The 22,989-nt window shown below is 44.3% G+C and overlaps 1 protein-coding gene across 1 annotated transcript in view; it reads left to right on the top strand.

The window, feature by feature from the left end:
- The first annotated feature begins 9,387 nt into the window (after positions 1-9,387).
- LOC129465019 (transmembrane emp24 domain-containing protein 11) overlaps positions 9,388-22,989 on the top strand; it is a 32,649-nt gene continuing 19,047 nt past the window's right edge. The window contains exon 1 of the mRNA XM_055246653.1: positions 9,388-9,511. Coding sequence (XP_055102628.1) covers positions 9,388-9,511 — 124 coding nt within the window. The remainder of the gene's footprint in view (positions 9,512-22,989) is intronic.

Here is a 22,989-nt window from a genome sequence, read left to right as displayed (position 1 = left end):
TGAAAAGCAGTGGTAAAGTGAGAGCTGATCAGCAGGCCTGAGGAAAACAAATTCTAAGCTGGAAGTTCAGGTTCACAAATTCAAATAACTGGGTGGCCACGGTGGCTCACGCCTGTAATCCCAGCACTTTGGGAAGCTGAGATGGGTGGATCACTTGAGGTCAGGAGTTTGAGACCAGCCTGGCCAACGTGGTGAAACCCCATCTGTACTAAAAATACAAAATTAGTGGGAGTGGTGGCAGATGCCTGTAATCCCAGCTACTCAGGAGGCTGAGGCAGGAGAATTGCTTGAACCCAGGAAGCAGAGGTTGCAGTGAGCCGAGATTACACCATTGCACTCCAGCCTGGGCGACAGAGTGAGACTCCTTCTCAAAAAAAAAAAAAAAAAAAAAAAAAAAAAACCCAAAAAAACAAACACCCAAATTCAAATAACTGGGCAAATTTTTAACCACAGAATCTTTAAAAGCACAGGGAATTGTCAGTTCCAAATACATTTATTACTAGATTCTATAATGTCATAGTATAATTTTGGTATAGGATAATGCTGACCTCATAAAATGAATCCAAGTGCTCTCTTCTCTGACTTTGTGAAAAACGGATATTAACTTTTTCATAAACGTTTTATAGAATATTTCACGGAATTCACCAGTGAGGCCATTTGGGCCTAGAATTTTCTTTGTGGGAGGAGTTTTTAATTACAAACAAATTTATTTGATTCTTTATTAGATTGAATTTATTAGGCTATTAAAAATATTTTTTTCTTGTTAAAGTTTTTGTAATTTGTGCTTTTGAAGAATTTGTCAATTTCATCTAAATTGTCAAATGTATTGGCACAACTCATTCACAAAATTCTTTTATTTTTAGACAGGCTCTCCCTCTGTCGTCAGGCTGGAGTGCAGTGACACAGCCTTCCAGGTTCCAGCCATCCTCCCACCTTAGCCTCCTGAGAGCTGGGACTACAGGTACCCCCTCCCCACCACACCCAGCTGATTTTTATTGTTTTATAGCAACAAGGTCTCACTATGATGTCCAGGCTGATCTTAAACTCAACTCAGGTGATATCCATCTTCCTTAGTTTCCTGAAATGCTGGGATTACAGACATGAGCTACCACACTGGCCCATAAAATTTCTTTATTACCCTCTTATTATCTGTAGAATTTATAACGATATCCCCTTTCATTCTGATATTGGTAACTTGTGGCTTTTCTCCTTCTCCCCTGATCAGACTTACCAATTTTATTGATCTTTCAAAGAACGAGTTTTGGTTTCATTAGCTTTCTCTAGTGTTTGTTCATTTTGTTTCAATGATTTCCACACTTTACTTTTTCTTCCATCAGTCTTTAATATTTCCTTCCTTCTTACTTTAGGTTTAATTTGCTTTTCTTTTTGTAGTTTATTAAGGTAGAAGTTTAGGTCATGGATTTTAAACTTTTCTTCTTTTCTAATATAAGCATTTTTTTTTTTTTGAGACAGAGTCTCTGTCATCCAGGCTGGAGTGCGGTGGCGTGATCTCAGCTCACTGCAACCTCTGCCTCCCGGGTTCAAGCAATTCTCCTATCTCAGCCTCCCAAGTAACTGGGACTACAGGCACATGTCACCATGCCTGGCTAATTTTTAAATTTTTAAAATAGAGATAGGATCTTACTATGTTGCCCAGGCTGGTCTCAAACTCAATACAGGTATTTAAAGGTATAAATTTCCCTTTAAAAATTGCTTTAGCTGCATACCACAAATGAAATATATTTTCATTGCAATTCAATTAAAATACTTCCTACCTTCCCTGTGACATCTTCTCTGATATATGGTTTATTTAAAACTGTGTTTAATATCTAAATATTTGGAGTTTCTCATATATGTTTTATTACTGATTTCTAATTCAATTAAGTTATGGTCAGGAACATATTCTGTATGATTTCAATCCTTGTAAATTTATTGATACTATTTTATAGCCCCAAGTAAGACCTATCTTGGCAAATATTCCCTGTGCATCCTGTCATGCCTGAGTGTGGTGTTTCATTAATGTTAGTTTGCTCAAGTTGGGTCACATTGGTTGATGGCATCGTTCAGGTCTTCACTATCCCTACTGATTTCCCTTTATTTGTTCTATTACTAATAGAGGATTGTTGACATCTCCAACTATAATTGTAGATGTATCTCTTTCTCCCTCAATTCTGGCAATTTTTGTTTCATGAATTTAGAAGCTTTATTATTAGGTACATATATATTTAAGATAGTTCCCATTTATCATTATGAAATGCTCCTTTACCTCCAGTAATCTTCTTTTATTTAAAAATCTATCTTGCCTGATATTAATATTGGCACTCCAACTTCTTGGATTAGAGTTTGCATGGAATATCTTTTTAAACGCCAATTTCTTGTAGACGATACTTATTTGAGTCTTGCTTCTTTACTGGTCTGATAATCTCTGCCTTTATGTCATTTACATCGATGGACTTAATTGAAGACTTAATCTACCATTTTCATTTGTATTCGTCTAATCTGTTCTTTCTTTTCTTGCATATAATTTTATTTTTGAGCCATGTAAATATTTTACATAATTAAAAATAAAAAAGTGAACTTTAAAAAGGCAAAATGACTAAACTGTAAATATTGAAAACAAACTGACACAAATGAAATATACTTTATATGAAAATAAAATAATCACTTCAATAACTTTAAATGGTGTTTTTGTGCATATGTCCCTGGGAAAAGACGAAAGAGAATGGCAAAGAAATCTTAGATGGCATTTCGTAGTCTTTTTGATAGCAGCAAATGTTGGTGTGGCTCTTTGGAAACTCTTTCGGGCACTCCCGCTTTAGTGCACTTTGCTTCATTGTGCTTTGCAGATACTGTGCTTTTTACAAATGGAAGGTTTGAGGCTACCTTGAATTGAGCAAGTCTGTCAACGCCATTTTCCAACAGCATGTGCTCACTTTATGTCTCTGTGTCACGTTTTGGTAACTGCCACAATATTTCCATGTATCTTATCATTATTATATCTGTTATGACAATCTGTGTTCAGCGATCTTTGTTGCTACTGTTGAAATTGTTTTAGGACACCACCAACTATACCCACATAAGATGGCAAACGTAGTAGATAAATGTTGTGTGTGGTCTAACTGCTCCAATGACTGTCCATTGCCTCATTTCCCTCTCTCTCCTCAAGTCTCCCTATTTCCTGAGATACACTAATATTGAAATTAGCCCAACAAGTAACCCTACAGTGGCCTCTAAGTGTTCAAGTGAAAGGCAGAGCCATCATCTCTCTCGAAATCAAAGTCTAGAAATGATTAACATAAAGCTGAGATAGGCTGAAAGCTAGGCCTCTTGTGCCAAACAGTCAGCCAAGTTGTGAATACAAAGAAAAATGTATTGTTATTTTTTGAGACAGGGTTTTGCTCTGTCACCTAGGCTGGAGTGCAGTGGCATGATCATAGCTTGCTGTAACCTTGAACTCTTGGGCTCAAGGGATCCTCCTGCCTTAGCCTCCAAACTAGCTAGGACTACAGGCACGCGCCCAGCTAATTTTTTTTTACGTATTTTTTGTCGAGACAAGGTTTTGCTATGTTGCTCAGGCTGATCTCAAACTCCTGGCCTCAAGCAATCCTCCTGCCTCAGTTTCAAAGTGTTGGGATTATAGGCATGAGCCACTGTGCCCAGCCAAGAAAAGTTCTTGAAGGAAATTAAAAGTGCCACTCCAGTAAACACACAAATGATAAAGTGAAACAGCCTTGTTGCTGATATGGAGAAAGTTTGAGTGGTCTGGATAGAAGATGAAACCGGACACAACCTTCCCTTAAGCTAAAGCCTAATCCAGAGCAAGGCTTTCTCTTGAGTTCTGTGAAGCCTGAGAGAGGTAAGGAAGCTGCAGAAGTTTGAAACTAGCAGAGGTTGGTTCATGAGGTTTAAGGAAAAAAAAACAAAACAGAACAAGGTGAAGGAGCAAGCGCTGATGTAGAAGCTGCAGCAAGTTACCCAGAAGATGTAGCTAAGATCATTGATGAAGATGGCTACACTAAACAGTGGATTTTAAATGTGGACAACACAGTCTTCTCTTGGATGAAGATGCCATCTAGAGCTTTCATAGCTAGAGAGAAGCCAGTGTCTGGCTTCAAAGCTTCGAATGACAAGCTAACTCTCTCATTAGGGGGTAATGCAGCTGGTGACTTAAAGTTGACTCCAATCCTCATTGACCATTCTGAAAATCTTAGGGCTCTTAATAATTATGCTAAACCTACTCCACTTATGCTCTATACATGGAACAACATGGCCTGGATGACAGCCGTCTGTTTACAGCATGGCTAACTGAATATTTTAAGCCTACTTTTAAGACCTACTGCTCAGAAAAAAAAAAAGATTATTTCAAAGTATTACTATGCATTGAAAATATTGACAATGCAGCTGGTCACCCAAGAGCTCTGATGAAAATGTATAAGGAGATTACTGTTGTTTTCATGCCTGCTAAAACAACATCCATTCTGCAGCCCATGGATCAAGGAGTAATTTCAATTATCAAGTCTTGCTATTTGAGAAATACATTTTGTAAGGCTATAGCTGACACAGATAGGGATTCCTCTCATGAATCTGGACAAGTAAATTGAAAACCTTCTGGAAAGGATTCACCATTCCAGATGCCATTCAAAACATTGATGATTCTTGGGAGGACATACAAATATCAACATGAACAGGAGTTTGGGAGAAGCTGATCTCAACCCTCAAGGATGACTTTGAGAAGTTGAAGACTTCAGTGGAGGAAGTCACTGCAGATGTGGTGGAAACAGCAAGAGAAACAGAATTAGAAGCAGAGCCTGCAGATGGGACCGAATTACTGCAACCTCAGGATGAAACGTGAACAGATGAGGAGTTGCTTCTCATGGATGAGCAAAGAAAGCAGTTTACTGAGATGGAATCTAGTCCTGGTGAAGATGCTGTGAACACTGAAATGAGGCCGCGGGTTTAGAATATTCCATAACTTAGTTGATACAGCAGCAGCAGAGTTTGACAGGATTGGCTCAAATTCTGAAACACTTTCTACTGTGGGTAAAATGCTATCAAAGTGTCACATGCTACAGAGGAATATTTTGTGAAAGCATCAATTGATATGACAAACTTCACTGTTGTCTAATTTTAAGACATTGCCACAGCCACCACAACCTTCAGCAGCCACCACCCTGATCAGTTAGCAGCCGTCCACATCAAGCAAGACCCTCCACCAGCAAAAAGGTTACCACTCCATGAAGGCTCAGATAATCATTAGCATTTTTTAGCAATAAAGTATGTTAATTAAGGTACATACATCTTTTTTGTAGACACAGTGCTCAATAGACTACAGTATAAATATAACTTTTATACGCACTGGGAAACAAAAACATTTGTGTGACTTGGTTTACTGCAATATTTGCTGTATTGGTGGTCTGGATCTGAACCCACAATGTCTCCAAGGTATGGCCTGTATAGCTATATTGAAGGATAAAGCAAATAAATTATATTAATGCCAGCAAGTAGATTTTTGGCATAAAAGAGATACAAGTATATATTCAATGAAATTAAGTAAAACTCTTTAGTCTTACACTTCGATTGGACATGAGAATATGAGCTCATTTCTTAATTTAAAAATAAGCCCACAATAAAACCTTTCCTAGCTCTGTCCTCTGAGAAAGCTCAGGGCAATGACAATCTGCAGAAGCAAATGCCCCTCACGTGAATGCCCTTTATATTATATTAAAGAGTGAATGTTATTCTGTCTAAAGGACACAGGAGTGAAACTGAAGGGTCACCATTAGCCAAAGTTTGGCCAATTTAAGTATCAAGAATAATGACTCCAATATATCAGAAAAGCATTAAATACCCAACCACTCATGAATTCATAATGATACTTTAAAGAATCCCCATTGGTTACATGGTGACTGTTAGGGAACAAACATAAACAAAGGACTATAAATCATGCTGCTATAAAGACACATGCACACGTATGTTTATTGCGGCACTATTCACAATAGCAAAGAGTTGGAACCAACCCAAATGTCCAACAACGATAGACTGGATTAAGAAAATGTGGCACATATACACCATGGAATACTATGCAGCCATAAAAAATGATGAGTTCGTGTCCTTTGTAGGGACATGGATGAAACTGGAAAACATCATTCTCAGTTAACTATCGCAAGGACAAAAAACCAAACACCGCATGTTCTCACTCATAGGTGGGAATTGAACAATGAGAAGTCATGGACACAGGAAGGGGAACATCACACTCCGGGGACTGTTGTGGGGTGGGGGGAGGGGGGAGGGACAGCATTAGGAGATACACCTAATGCTAAATGACGAGTTAATGGGTACAGGAAATCAACATGGCACATGGATACATATGTAACAAACCTGCACATTGTGCACATGTACCCTAAAACCCTAAAGTATAATAAAAAATTAAAAAAAAAAAAAAAACATACTCCTTTGAAAACCGCTAATTCTAGGGAAAGAACCAAGCCCGTGGCCGGCCTTTTCTGTACAAATTGCTTCAGGGCAAGCAGCTAGTTGGTGAGAAGTTCTCCTGTAGCAACCACTGAGGAAAGAGGAATCGAGAGAGAGAGTGGATGTCAAAACTGCCAGGCAGAGGCTGAGGGAACCTGACAAGGGGCAAGTGGGGACAGCACTGAGCCCCTGGCGGGCTGTGGTCACTCAAGGCAGGACAACTGGACATCATGGCCTCCACTGTGAGGCACCAGGAGGCACTCAGCAGCGACTCTAGCTTAAAGTCCCAGCCCGAGTCTCAACTCTAACTGCACACGCCAGTATCTGGAAAGCTGCAGGAAGAGCCAGCCAACCCTTCGCCACTCCCAGCACAGTCTCTGGAGCAGCAGTGTCAGTGCCCAGGCCCCGTCCTCGCCTCCAGATCAGGGCGTGAGCTCAACAAGAACCCCCAGAGATTTGCAGTCACAGCGAAGGTGTGCTGAGTCCAACGGCACCTGAGGACACTTTCACCCACACCTGAGATGCCGGCCGCCATGAGCAAGGGCCCCAGGGCCTCCAACAAATTAGTGGGTTAAGAAAGAGACTGGTGTGGGGAAGGCAGACCCTATGAAATGAAAGAGTTTTAATAGACATAGCAACCAAGTGTCATGTGTGGATTCTGTTTAGGTGCTGATCAAAATAAATCAACTGTGAAAAAGACCTTTTAAGGCAATCAGGGAAACGTGACTGAACTGGGTGTCGGATGACAGGAAGGGATTCTTATTAACCTTGTGATGGCACGGTTGGTGACTGTTTCATTTAATAAGGTCCTCACTAGTTAGTGACGCATACTGAAGTGCTGATAGGTGAAAACGGCCTCTGACCTGACACACTTTAAAAGTGTGTGTGGTGTGTGTGTGTGTGTGTGTGTTGGTTAAGTAAAACTAGTTTGGGGTTCATCACACAATTCTCTAGTTTCATGTGCTTAAAATGTTCTAGAATAGACGGTTTTGGTATTTTTTTAGCTGTGTGAGGAAGTGGAGAAGTGGAGCTAGCCTATCTGGCAACCCCTCAAGATGTCAGGCTATGGAATAACACTGGCAAACGCTTACATAGAGTGTGCTGTGTGCCAGGGACTGTTCTTAGCACTTTACACAGAGAGTATCATTTGGTCTTTACAACCACCGTATAAAGTGGGCTCTTTATTCTCTCAGATGAGGAAACTGAGGCAGAGAACAACTAAGGAACTTGCCTAGGATCGCACAGGAGGTAAGGGGCAAAGGAGGGACAGCCAGACAGTGTGGCCCCAGAGTCTAGGCTTGTCAACACTGTGCTACAGAACGCCTCTAAAGGAAAACATTGGCTGTTGGGGAGACTGAGGCAGAGGGCACAGACCAGTGGGAAGGGAGAGAGGTCTCTGAGGAGGAAGGAAAATGTGGGCTCTGAAACTGGAGCTGGGTTTAGGTAGGAGGAAGGGCAGGTCGTGGATGAAGACAGCTGCAGGTGTGTGCCTGGTCGCCCTTGCCACATGCTTGGAATCCAGCCACAGCTCCACCTGGCACCAGAAAAGCAACAGCTACACCCTTCACCAAATGCCCGCTGTGCACCAGACCAGGGCTGAGAAGCCCACACTGCCTGTGTCGTCCAATCCCTGTGACAATGCTGTGGGGCAGCACCGCCACTGCCTTATGGGTGACGATCTGGAGGTCCGTCAATCTGTCCACACTCACATCACTGAGAAGCAGTGCAGTCAGACAGCCCAGGCCCTCGGCCGCCAGCGCTTGCGCCAAACCACACAATGCATTCTTTCCGTCTTCCCACTTCTTTCCAGAGTGCTCGTAAGGGCTCGCTGAAGCATTCTCATGATGGTGCACTCACATACAAAAAACAAGTGTGTGCAAAAATGTGAGCACCACGTGAGCTTTGCAGCCGAGCTAGCTGTTCTCTGCCACTGTCAAATGCCCAGTCCCCGTGACGCAGTCCTGCAGTGATCTTAGTCACATAAGATGTTGCACTGGGGGCGTTGAGGGATGGGTCATAGGACCTCTCTGCACTATTTTTGTAACTTTTTGTTAGTCTACAAACATTTTTAAATAAAAGGTTTGAAGAGAAAACACTGGATGTCACAGCCAAGACCTAATGGATCCCTAAGTGATTTTCACTCCTTTTTTAAATGAGGAAACAGACTTAGTCTCTTCAGGGCACGCGCTCTTCCTAGTCCAAGTGGTTCCACTTTAGCCAGGTTCCCTTCCTCCCACCCACAGGTCCACACCTACCTCCCCCGCACCCAGCCTCCCACCCCCACCCTCACACCCAGACTCCTCCCAACCCAGCCTAACCCCCAGCACCCAGCCTCCCCCAATACCCCAACACACCCAAACTCCTTCCCACACACCCAGCTTTCCCCCCGGCACCCGGCCTCCACCAACACACCCAAACTCCCTCCCACAAACCCAGCTTTCCCCCAGACACCCAGCCTCCCCTGACACACCTAGACTTCCCCCAGACACCCAGCCTCACCCCCCAAATCTAGCCTCCCCACTGCACCCAGCCTCCCCTCGACATGCCTACCTCACCCCCACACCCAGCCTCCCTCCCTTCCTGCCTACATCTGCCTCCCCATCTCTCATTTCTCATACTCCATGACACCATCTTCATTAGAAGCTTCTTCACTCAGAACGCTTCAATATCTTCAAAGCGGCGGAGCAGAAGGAACTCTGCATCATTAGCTTGGAAAGGCCCCAAATTCTTACGCCTTTTTATCTTGTTCGTGGGATTTGCTGCAAGTATCTGCCCAGTGTCAGTGCCACGTGTCACTTCTCATGAAAATCAATTTTACAAAATTAGCCAATGAAATACAAACACTCACTAACCAGTGGCACCTGCAACGGATCCATTTCAAAGAAAGTATTACCAGAAGTGGCTCAAGCAACAGAAATGCAAATGTTAACATTTCTTCTTTGTTTTGGTTTTCCATTTTCAACTGCCTTTTATTTCCACGCAGGGGAACGTGAGGAGAAATGCCTAATAGAAGACATTCCAAGCGACACGTTGGTAACAGGTGAGTAAAATGTGCTCGGTTAAATGTTGAACTCCAGAAGTGGTTTTACAGAATTATGCCATCCTCTACGTCCATATTACTTGGCAGTGAACATACTGCTGCATGGTTTTCTCTTGATAGTTTACCAAGTTATTCAAACCTAACAGCCGTAAGAGTGAATGGTAAAATTCATAAAACAGGAAATCTGGACACGGTTCCCTGGAATCCAAGCTTGATTTGTTTTTCCAGTTGTCAATGTTCCTTAGTAAAAGATCTTGGATGCCGTTTCTCACTCTAATAGTGGTTGAACATTCAAAACGCACGTCAGGTCTTTAGACTGTGCAGCAGGACAGGAGCACAAGTCGCACGTCCTCTGTGCCCTGGCCTCCTGGTGTCCACAGAGCCGTGGGGAGAAGGCATCGTGGTGGGCGTGCAAGTGCAGATCGGAGACTGTTTTCCAAGCAAACTGCTAGTAAAACCTGCTAACACCATAGTGACTTCCACACGTTTCCCACACTGCCACCAAGCACAGCCCCACACAGCTGAGCTTCACCTGCCTTCTGAGAAAGAAACAAGTACCCGTGGTGTCAGAACGGTGTAGAAAATCCAGCATGTGCTTAACATTCAGGCCAGAATCAACATCAAATTCCCTGGTTTTCATGCAAAAAAAAGTAGGAGGAAGAGAATCTAGTGATATTCCTCACAAGTGCTGATTACATATTTTATATCCCATTCAATCTTACAATGAACACTGTTGAATCCTCTTTTCAATTTATCTTGGTCATTACCTTTGAGTGTGCTATTGCAAAAAGTAATGACCCATCCTGCAAAAGACTAAGTAAATGCATCAAGCATGGAGGCAGAGAAAGAGAGAGAGCAATGTGAGATCAAGTATTGGGATGAATAGAATGGAAAAAATGCCCGGGAGGAGAGCCGGGTGGTCTTAGAGCCCCCGCTGCCGCTCCGTCACTGTGGATGAAGCCATATTTGGGATTCTGGAGTCTGTACGAGCCTGCCTGGATCCAAATCCCAGCTCTGTCACCTGACAGCTGTGTGCCACTGGGCAAGTGAATTACCCTCTCTGTTTCATTTGTGAAATGAAATGATGATAAACAAACAAACATCTATTTATTTTGGTTGTGCTGATGATTAGTTTACTCTGTAAGGCTTTTAGAACCTAATCCACCTCACAGAAAGTACTGTGTTTGCTCAACATGTTCTCTGAGCCCAACGATCTCATCCCAAGGGAAGCCTGGCCCCTGAGGTAAATAGCCCTGGGTAGCTGGCTGTTTTCCTGGTAACATGTGAATTTTCCAGCCTGCAGTTGAAGGGGCAGAGGAAGAGGAGGAGGAAGGGGGACAGTGCTGGCCTGTCCACTTGCCTGTTGCCTCATGGCCCATCTGCTGGATGGGCTCACCCAGGACCCACTGGGACATCTCAAGGAGCTGCAGCCACCTGAGCCATGGAGGCATTGGCAGCAGGAAGGAAAGTGTGGCTAGAGTGTCCTGACAGCGGTGTCAAGGCAGGGTCTCAGTGATGGCACCATGGTCCATCTAGAGCGGCTGGTGCCATCATGCCAGCTGCAGCAGGGAGGTGCAGCCAGGGCTGCATGCTCCATGGAACTGGCAGGAGCTGGGGACAAGCAGGAGCCCTGCCCCTTCCAAGTTGGGGTGGGAGCTCTCTGCAGACTTAGGCATCCCTGTGCTCTCTGGCTGGGAGCAGATGGGGGCCCCACTATCCTGGGCACAGCTGCAGCCACTGAAGTCAGAATTGTAGACCCAGACCTCCTGATCCACAGAACAGGCAGGTGCAGATCCAGGCCTCCTGCTCCATGGAGCAGGCAGGAGCCCCACCCCCCGGGCACAGATGCAGCTGCCCAAGTCGTGGCTGCAGACCCAGGCATCCCTGTGCTCTTGCGGGAAGCCGGGAGCAGATAGAAGCCCCACTCTCCTGGGCGCAGCTGCAGCCACCCAAACCATGGCTGCAGACCCAGGCATCTCTGCACTCTTGGGGGCCCAGGAAGCCCCATACCCGGCCTTCGCAGGTTCAGAAATGCCTGCTCCTGCTGCCTGGCTTCTCCCTGCTGTCAGTGTCCACTCTGATCTCAGAGTAAAGTCGGGGCAAGCCTGGGCATTGTCGCAGCCTGGCCAGGTGTGCACACACTCAGGGCAGTGCTGATACACCAGCCCCCTGCTGCCACAGCCCCCTCCAGACTTTGAGTGCCGAGGATAGGAGGGAAGCCAAGGGGGGGCCGAGGGTAGCTTGGCACTGGCCTGCAGGCACCCCTTGGCACCTACAGTCTGGGCACCACGAATGGCAGCAGGAGGGAGACAAGTTCCTGGGTGGAAGGGGGCAGGTCCCTGGTGAGGCCCCCACCTTCAGGCCAGGGAGGTCCTGAAGGCTGGGGACTGGGCTGCCAGTCATGCAGACCAGAGTGGGAACTTGTGATGCCTTTACCTATGACTGCCGATGGACAAATCAGAGTGCACTTCCTCCCCTCTAAGGCCCATAAAAGCCCTAGGCTCAACCAGAGCTGAGCAGACATCATGGCAACCAAATGCAGAGAGGAGCTACCCACTCCAGGGCCTCCTCTCTGCTGAGAGCCGCAGACACAACAGGATGGCCTGTCTGCAGAGAGGAGCAACCCACTCCAGGGCCTCCTCTCTGCTGAGAGCCGCAGACACAACGGGATGGCCTGTCTGCCGAAAGGAGCAACCAACTCCAGGGCCTCCTGTCTGCTGACAGCCTCAGAGATGATGGGAGGGCCTGCCTGCCGAGAGGAGCTTCCCACTCTAGGGTCTCCTCTGTGCTAGGAACTGAACACTCGTTGGGACACCCTGGCTGTGGAAAGGAGCTGCCCCTGCGGGTCTCCTCTGAGCTGTTGTATCGCTCAGTAAAGCTCGTCTTCCTCTTGCTCACACTCCGCTTGTCTGCAGACCTCATTCTTCCTAGTCACAGGACAAGAACTTGGGACCCGCCGAATGGCAAGGCTAAAAGAGCTGGTGTAACACAAACAGGGCTGAAACATGCCCCTTGCTTGCCATGCTATGGGGGAAGAGAAGGAGAGAAGAGCTGCAGCCCTTCAGGGAGCCCAGACTTGGGAGCCCCCCAGGCCAGGGATAAGCAGGAGCCCTGCCCCTTCTGAGTTGGATTCCCTCTTTCGGGCCCTGTGGTTCCTGGCATACTACATTCCCCAGTGCCAACTGTGGAAGCTGCTTGCAGTGCACCTGGTCCAGCTGCAGCCTTGCAGAGAGCCAGTGCCCATGTCAGCACCTGAAGCTGCCCATCTTGCTGCAGCTGCTGGCGTGCCTGACTGCACAGTGGCTGGACCCCATGCTCACTCACACACCCCTCACTGCTCTGTGCCTGACTCACTCTTGGCAGGTGTGGGATCCAGGCCAGTAGCATGAGTTGAGTGCAGCATGCCAGGCTGAGTGGGCAGAACAAGCCCAGTGGACCCAAGCAAAACTCAGGCAAGGGTGCCACCAGCCACAGAAGTTTCCAGCTAGAAATGTGACACCCCAAGGATCCTCTGACAGCGGTCCCATCTGGCTGGAAGACCAGGGCCCACTGTGGCTGACTCCCTCGCCCAAGTCAGGAGCCTCTGGAGTCCTCCTTCCCTCGGATGCTGCTGTCCACTCCTCCCTCCTCTGTTCTTGCCAGGGCTCTTCCCTGACTGACTGCTCCTCCTCGCCTGGTCTTCCCAAGCCTCCTTCCTCTCTGTTCTTTCCACTCTGCAGTCTCCTTAACCATCATCCTTGGGCAATTATTTAGATTTAGAGCTCAGCTACTGAAAACTCACTGTTGGCTGGGCGCGGTGGCTCACGACTGTAATCCCAGCACTTTGGGAGGTCAAGGCGGGCGGATCACAAGGTCAGGAGATCGAGACCATCCTGGCTAACATGGTGAAACCCCGTCTCTACTAAAAATACAAAAAATTAGCCGGGCGTGGTGGTGGGTGCCTGTAGTCCCAGCTACTTGGGAGGCTGAGGCAGGAGAATGGCATGAACCTGGGAGGCAGAGCTTGCAGTGAGCTGAGATCACGCCACTGCACTCCAGTCTGGGCGACAGAGCGAGACTTCGTCTCAAAAAAAAAAAGAAAAAAAAAACTCACCGTTACGGAAAACTTTGAAAGTGCATAAGGGCCAGGCATGGTGGTTCACACCTGTAATCCCAGCACTTTGGGAGGCCAAGGCAGGTGATCACTTGAGGTCAGGGGTTCAAGACCAGCCTGGCCAACATGGTGAAACCCCATTTCTACTAAAAATACAAAAAAGAAAATTAGCCAGGAGTAGTGGTGGGCACCTGTAGTCCTGGCTACTTGGGAGGCTGAAGCAGGAGAATCACTTGAACCCGGGAGACAGAGGATGTAGTGAGCTGAGATCGTGCCACTGAACTCTAGCCTGGGTGACAGAACGAGACTCCGTGTCAAAAAAAGAAAAAAAAAGGCACATCAGGCCACGGTTTTAACTATTCTTTAAAAGAGAACAGTACGACCTTAAAGTCCAAGAGCTACAGACTCTGGTCCTGGAAGCCATCCTGTGGGCTGGTGCCCCTCACCCACTGCCCTCCAGTGGAGGAGCCCATGCCTGCCCCACACCCTAGTGCCAAGGGAGCCTCTGCACTGGCGCTCTGGGGTGGCTGCTCTCCTTTTCCTTGTGGGGAGCACAGCCCACAGCTGTCCATAGTGCAGGAACTACATCTCCACAACTGTATCCAATCATCCTTGTTCTGCTATCTGGGTCCACTCAAAATAAATCCACATTTTTTTCACCTGAAAGTCCGTCATAACTGAAGTCAGAGATTCCACCCGTCCCAGATTTCTCTTTGCAGGCTAACTCTCCTTAGTTGCCAAGTGTGTGGTTTCGCTCCACTTTGTAACACGCATGCGTGAAACCATCTCGTTTGGGTCAAGCTAAGAGCTGGGAGGTGGAGACTCTGTAGGGCAAGACAGGCGAGCTCCCTGGCCCTGCCCCGCCCCTGCCCCACCCCGGGCTGCATTCAGCAAAGAAGCCACAAAGCACATAACCCAAGGAAGAACTCACTGCTGACCCAGGACAGCCAGCCCAGAGGAGGCCGAGGAAGCAGGCTGTGGAGACTGAGGCAGGAGGGTGGAAGGCTCCAGCAAAAATGGGGGATGGGCATAAGACAACAGAGGATTATTACTCAGACATGGAAAAACCGAGGACAGAAAATGGGCAAATCGTACAAGGAGAGAAAAGCAAACCAAACTCATCAAAACCAATTAAACAAACAACCACAAGTAAGTCATGGTCCAAATATGATGCCCTCAAAATGGGCCACAATTTCCCACAGATGGAGTGGTGCGAAGCTGGCCGGGGGGACAGCCAGGATTGGCCTTTTCCCTTGGCTGCTGTGGTCTACCAGCAGGCCACTGGGACACAGGCCCTGTGCCAGGGGGATGGGGATGGGGACAGGAGCATATCTGGGTCCCTTCCCAGTTTCATGTCGCTCATAAAAGTGGTCATTTTGCTCTGTGTCAGCAGGGACGCTTCTGGTTTGAAGGTGTATTAGGACTCAATGAGCTCTTTGAGGGCATGAACTCTTCTATTAACCTTCGTATCCCCAAAGCGTATTGCAGTGCCTGGTACATGTGGAGTGAGTGCTTTTAATCAGAACTGGACAAATTGCAGGATGAACTGTGGTTCTAAGACTTCCAGGCACATTGAGATGAATTCGAAAGTCAGATTCTAATTACAAGCATGCAGCCAGATGTGGATGCAACTCACTTCTTGACTTGGCTGAAAAATAACACACAAAAGCCTTTCTGAAATCCATTTCCATGATATCCACAGTGTTCTAAACTCTCCCTGTCAGTGCCATTTCCTGTAATATCCTACCCACGGTGTTCTAAACTCTCCCCGTCAGTGCCGTTTCCTGTGATATCCTATCCACGGTGTTCTAAACTCTCCCCGTCGGTGCCATTTCCATGATATCCACAGTGTTCTAAACTCTCCCTGTCAGTGCCATTTCCTGTGATATCCTATCCACGGTGTTCTAAACTCTCCCCGTCGGTGCCATTTCCATGATACCCACGGCATCCTAAGCTCTCGCTGTGGGTGCCATTTCCACGATATCCACGGTGTTCTAAACTCTCCCCGTCGGTGCCATTTCCATGATATCCACAGTGTTCTAAACTCTCCCTATCGTGCCATTTCCATGATATCCACGGTGTTCTAAACTCTCCCCGTCGGTGCCATTTCCATGATATCCACAGTGTTCTAAACTCTCCCTATCGTGCCATTTCCATGATATCCACGGTGTTCTAAACTCTCCCCGTCGGTGCCATTTCCATTATACCCACGGTGTTCTAAACTCTCCCCGTCGGTGCCATTTCCATGATACCCACGGTGTTCTAAGCTCTCCCTGTTGGTGTTCCGTAACAAAAAAAGGAATGAGACTTGTGCGGCACAACCTTTTCTTGATGAAGCCACAGGCTCACTGCGGTTCTTTCTCAACGCTCAGAAACAGTCAGTTGCCCAGGACTTAATTTCAAGCTCTCTTGGCAACGGAAGATTGTGTTTTTACTTATGTTTATTCCACTCTTTTCCTTTTAAAGATTATCTCCCTCTCTCTCTTCTTCCTTTTCTCCCCATCTTCCTTTATATATTTGGCAAATATCTATTGCTCACCTAAGAGTCATTGTTCTTGATTCTGCAGATTCAAACTGGAAAGAAACAAAATAATGGAATCTTGCCTTCAGGGTGTTTATGGTTTCATGGACAGAGAAAAACAGTAACCTAGAAAATGAGCAAGTCATAAAACAACTCAGAGAGGGGGACAGGAGGCTCCCAGCATGGATGGAGAAGAACTTACTGGGATAGTAACCCTGAAGCTGTGATACACGGGGATGGGGGAGACTTGGGAGTGTGTCTGAGGAAGCAGACAGTGAGGCTGGACCAGCTGGAGGATAGAAGGTGGGGATGGAAGGTCAGCATCATGGCGCCTTGGTCAACAGCCACAGACGGACTTTGAATTTGACTCTGAATGACAAGGCTTTTAGTATAATTCACACTTTAAATGCCACATGGCTGCAGAAGCAGAGATATCCAGGGAAGCTCCTCCCAGCATCCAGGAAAGAGGATGGTGCTTGGATCAAGGGAGCTGCAGCGAGGGGAGCTATGGTCAGATACCAGATGCATTTGGAAGGCAGAACCTTTAAGACATTCTGACAGAATGAAAATGGGGTTTACAAAGAGACAAGTAAAGAGGAATTTATAGAGATAGAGAAGACTGCAGACCATGGTTTCGGTCAGGGTGGGAGGGCGGGGGGTCAGGAATTTTTTTCTGGATAAATTAAATCTGAGATGCCGGTTGGCCATCTGTCACAATCCATATTGTGTTGCTATATCAGAATGCCACAGACTGTGTAATTTATAAAGAAAAGAAATACATTTCTCACAGTTCTGAAGGCTGGGAATTCCAATAGCAATGGGCATCTAAAGCACCTGTTTGAAGGCACTGAGTACAACCAACACAGACAGGACTTAAGAGGCCATGATCTTTGGAGAGGGAAAAGACACGAGGTGAGCTCCACAATCATCCTGGTGTTTTTCACTCAGGAAAATTTCAAATTGCATATTAGGGTAATAAATCTCAAGAGAAAGGGCTAAGGAAAGAGAGGTCAGAGTTCAGGACTGCCAAAGTGGCTGGGAAGTGGGGAGGGAAATCCAGAAAAGGAAGGAAACAAAAATAAGGAGCCTAATAATCTGGATAAAAATCTTCCTCAAATAACTGGCTGATACCTAAGTTACATAAAAGTAGAGAGAGACTCAAAACAGGCAAACAAAAACAACCAGCAGGAAACAGCAACTGCTAAAGAATGAAGCAGAGGTTTCGTCAGCCACATGGACCTGGTGGGAAATGACCATGACCCAACAAGGTGGAGGAATCTCAGAAAACACCCTGGACCCTACAAGGGCTACACTCTGGGCATAAGATCAGGCCCTAGAAATAAGGACTACATCCCAGGGATGGGTTACATTCTAGGAATAAGCACAAAACTGGAATAGATCCGCCCTGTTTGCTAGCAGGAAATAACCCTCCTTGGAGGAGGATAGCATTATTCAAACCTTCTACAATATACCAAAAACAACAACAACAACAACACAAAACAAAACAAAACTCTCTACAGTATACAGCATCCAATCCCAAATTATGAGGCATGGTTTAAAAAAAAAAAAGACTGAATGACCAGAAGCCAAAATATTAAACAGGCAATGAAAAGAGATACACAGATGATTCAGAGAGGGACTTTAAAATTACTATCAATATGTTAAAGAAAATAGGGAAATTGATGAACAAGATAGATGAAAAGAGGGAGAATTTCAACAATTAGGATCTCTTTTTAAAAAATCAAGTGGACATTCTGGAACTGAAAAACACAATATCTGAAGAACTCATTGGATAGAGTCAACAAAAGACCAGGAAAGAAGATTAGTGAAGGAGATTAGATTAGTGAACTGGAAGAGACTTCAATAGAAAAAAGAATGAAAAGACCAGAAACGAGTGTAAGATACATGAGGAAGACAAATGGTCTAACATACATGCAATTGCAGCCCCAAAGAGAAAGGTGAGAGAGAATGGAGAAAAGGCAATATTTAAAGACATAATGGCCAAAAATTTTTGAAAATTGATGGAAGACATCAACCCAGAATTTCAAGGAGCTCAGAGTACCCCAAATGAGGATAAATATAAGGACAACCACACCTAGGTACATGACTGTCACACTACCGAAAGCCAAATACAAAGAGAAAAAAATTAAAAATAACCAAAGGGAAAACCACAATCGTTTCAGGGCACAGTTACTTCAATCTTTGTTAATGTTTCAACAGAAGCTATGGCATCTTCAAAGATGCTGAATGGAAAGGGAAAAAAACGACTTTGTGATAGATTTTGAAATCAGGAAGTGTGATGACTCCAACTTTGTTCTCTCTTGATTAATTTGGCTCTTTGTAGTCTTTTTTGGTTCCATATGAATTTTAGAATTGTTTTTCTATTTCTGTCCATTGAAATTTTGATAGGGATTGCACTGATTTGGTAGATTGCATGGGGTATATGGACATTTTAACAATATGAAGTATTGCAATCCATGAACCCGAGATGGCTTTTGGTTTGTGTCTTCTTTCTTTCATTAATGTTCTGTAATTTTTGTATACTAGTCTATCACTTCCTATGTTAAGTCTATTCCTAAGTATTTTATACTTTTTGGTGGTATTGTAAATGGGACTGTTTTCCTAATTGTCTTTTAAAATAGTTCATTGTTAGTGTATAGAAATGCATCTCATTTTCTGCATTGATTTTGTATCCTGCAACTTTATTGAATTCGTTTATTAGTTCTCACAGTTTTGTTTTGTCATGTTTTTTGAGACAGAGTTTCGCTCTGTCACCCAGGTTGGAGTGCAGTGGTGCGATCTTGGCTCACTGCAAGCTTCACCTCCCAGGTTCATGCCATTCTCCTGCCTCCTGAGTAGCTGGGACTACAGGCGCCTGCCACCATGCCCAACTAATTTTTTTGTATTTTTTTTTAGTAAAGGCAGGGTTTCACTGTGTTAGCCAGGATGGTCTCGATCTCCTGACCTCCTGATCTGCCTACTTTAGCCTACCAAAGTGCTGGGATTACAGGTGTGAGCCACCATGCCCAGCCAGTTCTCAGTTTTGTATGCAGTCTTTAGGGTTTTCTATGTATAGGATCATGTCATCTGCAAACAGGGACAATATTATTTTCCTTTCCTATTTGGATGTCTTTTATTTTTCTTGCCTAAATGCTCTTGCTAGGACTTCCAGTACTATGTTGAATAAAAGTGACAAAAGCAGGTATCCTTGCCTTTTTCCTGATCGTAAAGGAAAAGCTTTTGTTTTCCCCACTATGATGTTAGCTGTTGACTTTTCATATAATGTCTTTATTATGCTGAGGTACTTTCCTACTATTTCTAATTTCTTGATAACTTTTATCATGAAAGGATGCTGAATTGTGTTAAATGCTTCTTCTCCATCTATTGAGATAATCATGTGATTTTTATCTTTTATTCTGTTAATACAATATACCATATTAATTGATTTCTGTGTGCTGAACTATCTTTGCACCCCAGGGATAAACCCTACTTGGTTATAGTGTAATGATATGATCCTTTTAAAGTGTCTTTGATTTGGCTCAGTATTTTGTTGAGGACTTTTGCATCTATATTCATCAGGAATACTGGCCTATAGTTTTCTTTTCTTGTAGTGTCTTTGTCTGGCTTTAGTATCATGGTAGTGCTGCTCTCATAAAATGAGTTTGGAATTGTTCCCTCCTCTTCAACTTTTGAAAAGAATCTGAGAAGAATTGGTGTTGATTTTTCTTTGAATGTTGGTTGAATTTGCCAGTGAAGCCATCTGGTCCTGTCTAAAAAAACAAATGAAAAAACAAAAACAAAACAAAACAAAAAAAACACTAAAACTAAAACTAGAACCTCATATGATCTAGCAACGCCACTTCTGGGTATTTACCCAAAATAATTGAAATCAAGATGTCAAAGAGATATCAGCATCCCATGTTCATAACAGCACTATTTACAATAGTCAAAATGTAGAAACAACCTATATGTCCATTGATGGACAAATAAGTAAAGAACATACGGTATATTCATACAATGGAATATTATTTAGCCTTAAGAAATAAGGAAATTATGCAATCTTAAGCAACATGGATGAACCTTGAGGATACTATGCTAAGTAAAATAAGCCAGTCACAGAAGGACAAACACTGCAAGATTCCATTTACATATGGTATCTAAAACAATGAAATTTGTAGAATCAAAGAGTGAAATGGTGGTTTCTCATGGGCTGGGGGGGAGGGAGAAATGAAGAGTTATTAATTAATGAGTGTAAAGTTCCAGTTAAGCAAGATAAGTAAGTTCTAGAGATCTGTTACACAACATTGGACCTACAGTCAACAGTACTGTAATGTACACTTAAAATTTTGTTAAGAGGGTAGATCTCATGTTATGTTCTGGCCACAATAAAATAAACCTAATAAAGTTTAAAAAATAAAGGAAAAAATACAAAGCTAGATTTCTAGATTTCTGTACTCAGTGAAAATATCCTTCAAAAGTGAAAGTGAAATAAAAATGTTTTCACACAAGCAAAAGCTCAGAGATTGTTTCGCTATCAGATCTGTACTACAGGAAATACGGAAGGGAGCTCTTCAAGTCGAAGGGAAATGAACGTATATATATATTGACTTGTGGAGTTTATAACACATGTAGCAGTAAAATATACGACAACAATAGCACAAAGGAGGAAAGCAGGTAAACGGAGTTAAATAGCTGAAAGATTCTTGCAATTTTCAGCAAGTAGTAAATACGCTAATTTAAGGAAGAAGGTAGCGCGACAAGGATGCATATTATTACCAAGGTAATTAATAAAAGAGTACTGTACTAAAAGAATGCATAACTAATATGCTAATAGAGAAAAATGAGAAAAAAATACTTGATTAATCCAAAGAATGGCAAGAAAGGAATAAAGGAACAAGGAACAAATAGGACAAATGAAAAACAAATAGCAATATGGTAGACTTAAATCTAAATATATTTTACACTATATGAAGTGCAAATGGGCAAAACACTCCAATTAAAAGACCAAGACTGTCAGACTAGATTAAAAAATAATAATAATAATAAACAAGCACATGCTATTTCCAAAAGAAAACTTTAAATATCAGAAAGACTGAAAGTAAAAGAATAGAAAAAGACATACCATGCAAATAAGAACAAAAAGAAAGAGTGTAAAGTAGACTTTAGGAAAATAAATATTACTGGAGTTACAGGGGTACACAAATCACCGATGTTGCTTTTAATCACAGAAAGATGTTTAGGGCGTGTTTCCTACTCAGCTGTTATGAACCTTATTTAAAAGAATGTTGAGGCCAGGCACAGTGGCTCACGCCTATAATCCCAGCATTTTGGGATGCTGAGGCGGGTGGATCACCTGAGGTTAGGAGTTTGAGACCAGCCTGGCCATCATGGTGAAAGTCCCATCTCTACTAAAAATGCAAAAATTAGCCAGGCATGGTGGCGGGCAACTGTAATCCCAGCTACTCAGGAGGCTGAGGTGGGAGAATTGCCTGAACCTAGGAGGTGGAGGCTGCAGTGAGCCGAGATGGTGCCACTGCACTCCAGCCTGGGCGACAGAGCAAGACCGTGTCTAAATAAAAAAAAAAAAGAAAAGAAAAAGAAAGTTTAAGAGAGACAGATGACCTTAGAGCCAGTCGTCAAAATCTACGTAAAAGTTTGTTTTTTCTCATTAGGACTAAAAATAGTCTGCAAGAGATTGATATTCCATCTTCCCCAAGTGGAGGTAGCCGAGGCCACTGTAGAATAGAAAACAGGCTTTGTAGACAAAAACACAAGCCATGACATCCACCTTAATTCCCTGATAGCCAGGTGACTGAGTCTGTTTCCTTCTCTGCAGACTGAAGATCACATGAGCCTTGGAGCGGCAGAGCACTTGGCACACCCTTGACATGTTGCAGGTGCTCTGTCGGTGTGGGTTCCCACCCTCTCTTCACCTTGGCCTCTGGGTAGCCTAAGACTACTAGAGACGCAGGTGTGGCTCTGACTCTGGCTCAAAGCTCTCTCTGAAAGAAAGAGAAGCTGCTTCAGAAGCAGAGAAAGGCCTGCATTCCCCAACTGACACTGAGAGGGGGATGGTACAGGGCTTGCGCACCTGCCAACGGCACCAGCTGACAAACCTGGGGTAAGAAATCCTTGCCCTGTAAACTTACTTGGAAATTTCCTAAGCCAAATATATTCTGTATTTTTTATCTTGTTTCTCTTAGTCCTTCTTATTAATGTCCCTTAACAATAAATTCAATTGTCTTGAATTTAAAAAAAATGGATAAAGCAACTTTGATGGTAAGTTTGAGGGGTAGAGATGAGAGGAACAGGGAGGGAAGACGCTGGTGGTGGGTAACTGTGTACGTTCTTCCCACCTGCCTAGTGGGTTTCAGTTTTTTTGTTTTTCGTTTTTTTATTCTTTTGAGACGGAGTCTCCCTCTGTCATCCAGGCTGAAGTGCAGTGGTGCAGTCTTGGCTCACTGCAGCCTCCACCTCCCGGGTTCAAGCGATTCTTCTGCCTCAGCCTCCCTAGTAGCTGGGGTTACAGGCACGCACCACCACGCTCAGCTAATTTTTGTATTTTTTTAGAGACAGGGTTTCACCACGTTGGCCAGGCTGGTCTCAAACTCCTGACCTCAGGTGATCTGCCCACCTTGGCCTCCCAAAGTGCTGGGATTACAGGCGTGAGACACCACGTCTGGCCAAGTTTTAGTTTTAAAGCCTTTAAAGCCACTTGCTTTCTGGTCCTTGGTGCACTTAAAAAAAAAAAAAAAAAAAAAGCGTTAGTCCCTCATAAAAAGTAGGGACTGTTAAAAAGGGAGAAGTGCCATGAAGCATAGTGACCATAATGCAGCAGACTGTTCATAAAATGTTTAGAATTCA

The sequence above is a fragment of the Symphalangus syndactylus genome, chromosome 16 (assembly GCF_028878055.3).
Source record: "Symphalangus syndactylus isolate Jambi chromosome 16, NHGRI_mSymSyn1-v2.1_pri, whole genome shotgun sequence".
Lineage (NCBI taxonomy): Eukaryota > Metazoa > Chordata > Mammalia > Primates > Hylobatidae > Symphalangus > Symphalangus syndactylus.
The sequence above is the reverse complement of the archived record's forward strand: the minus strand, read 5'-3'. Positions and strand labels throughout refer to the sequence as shown.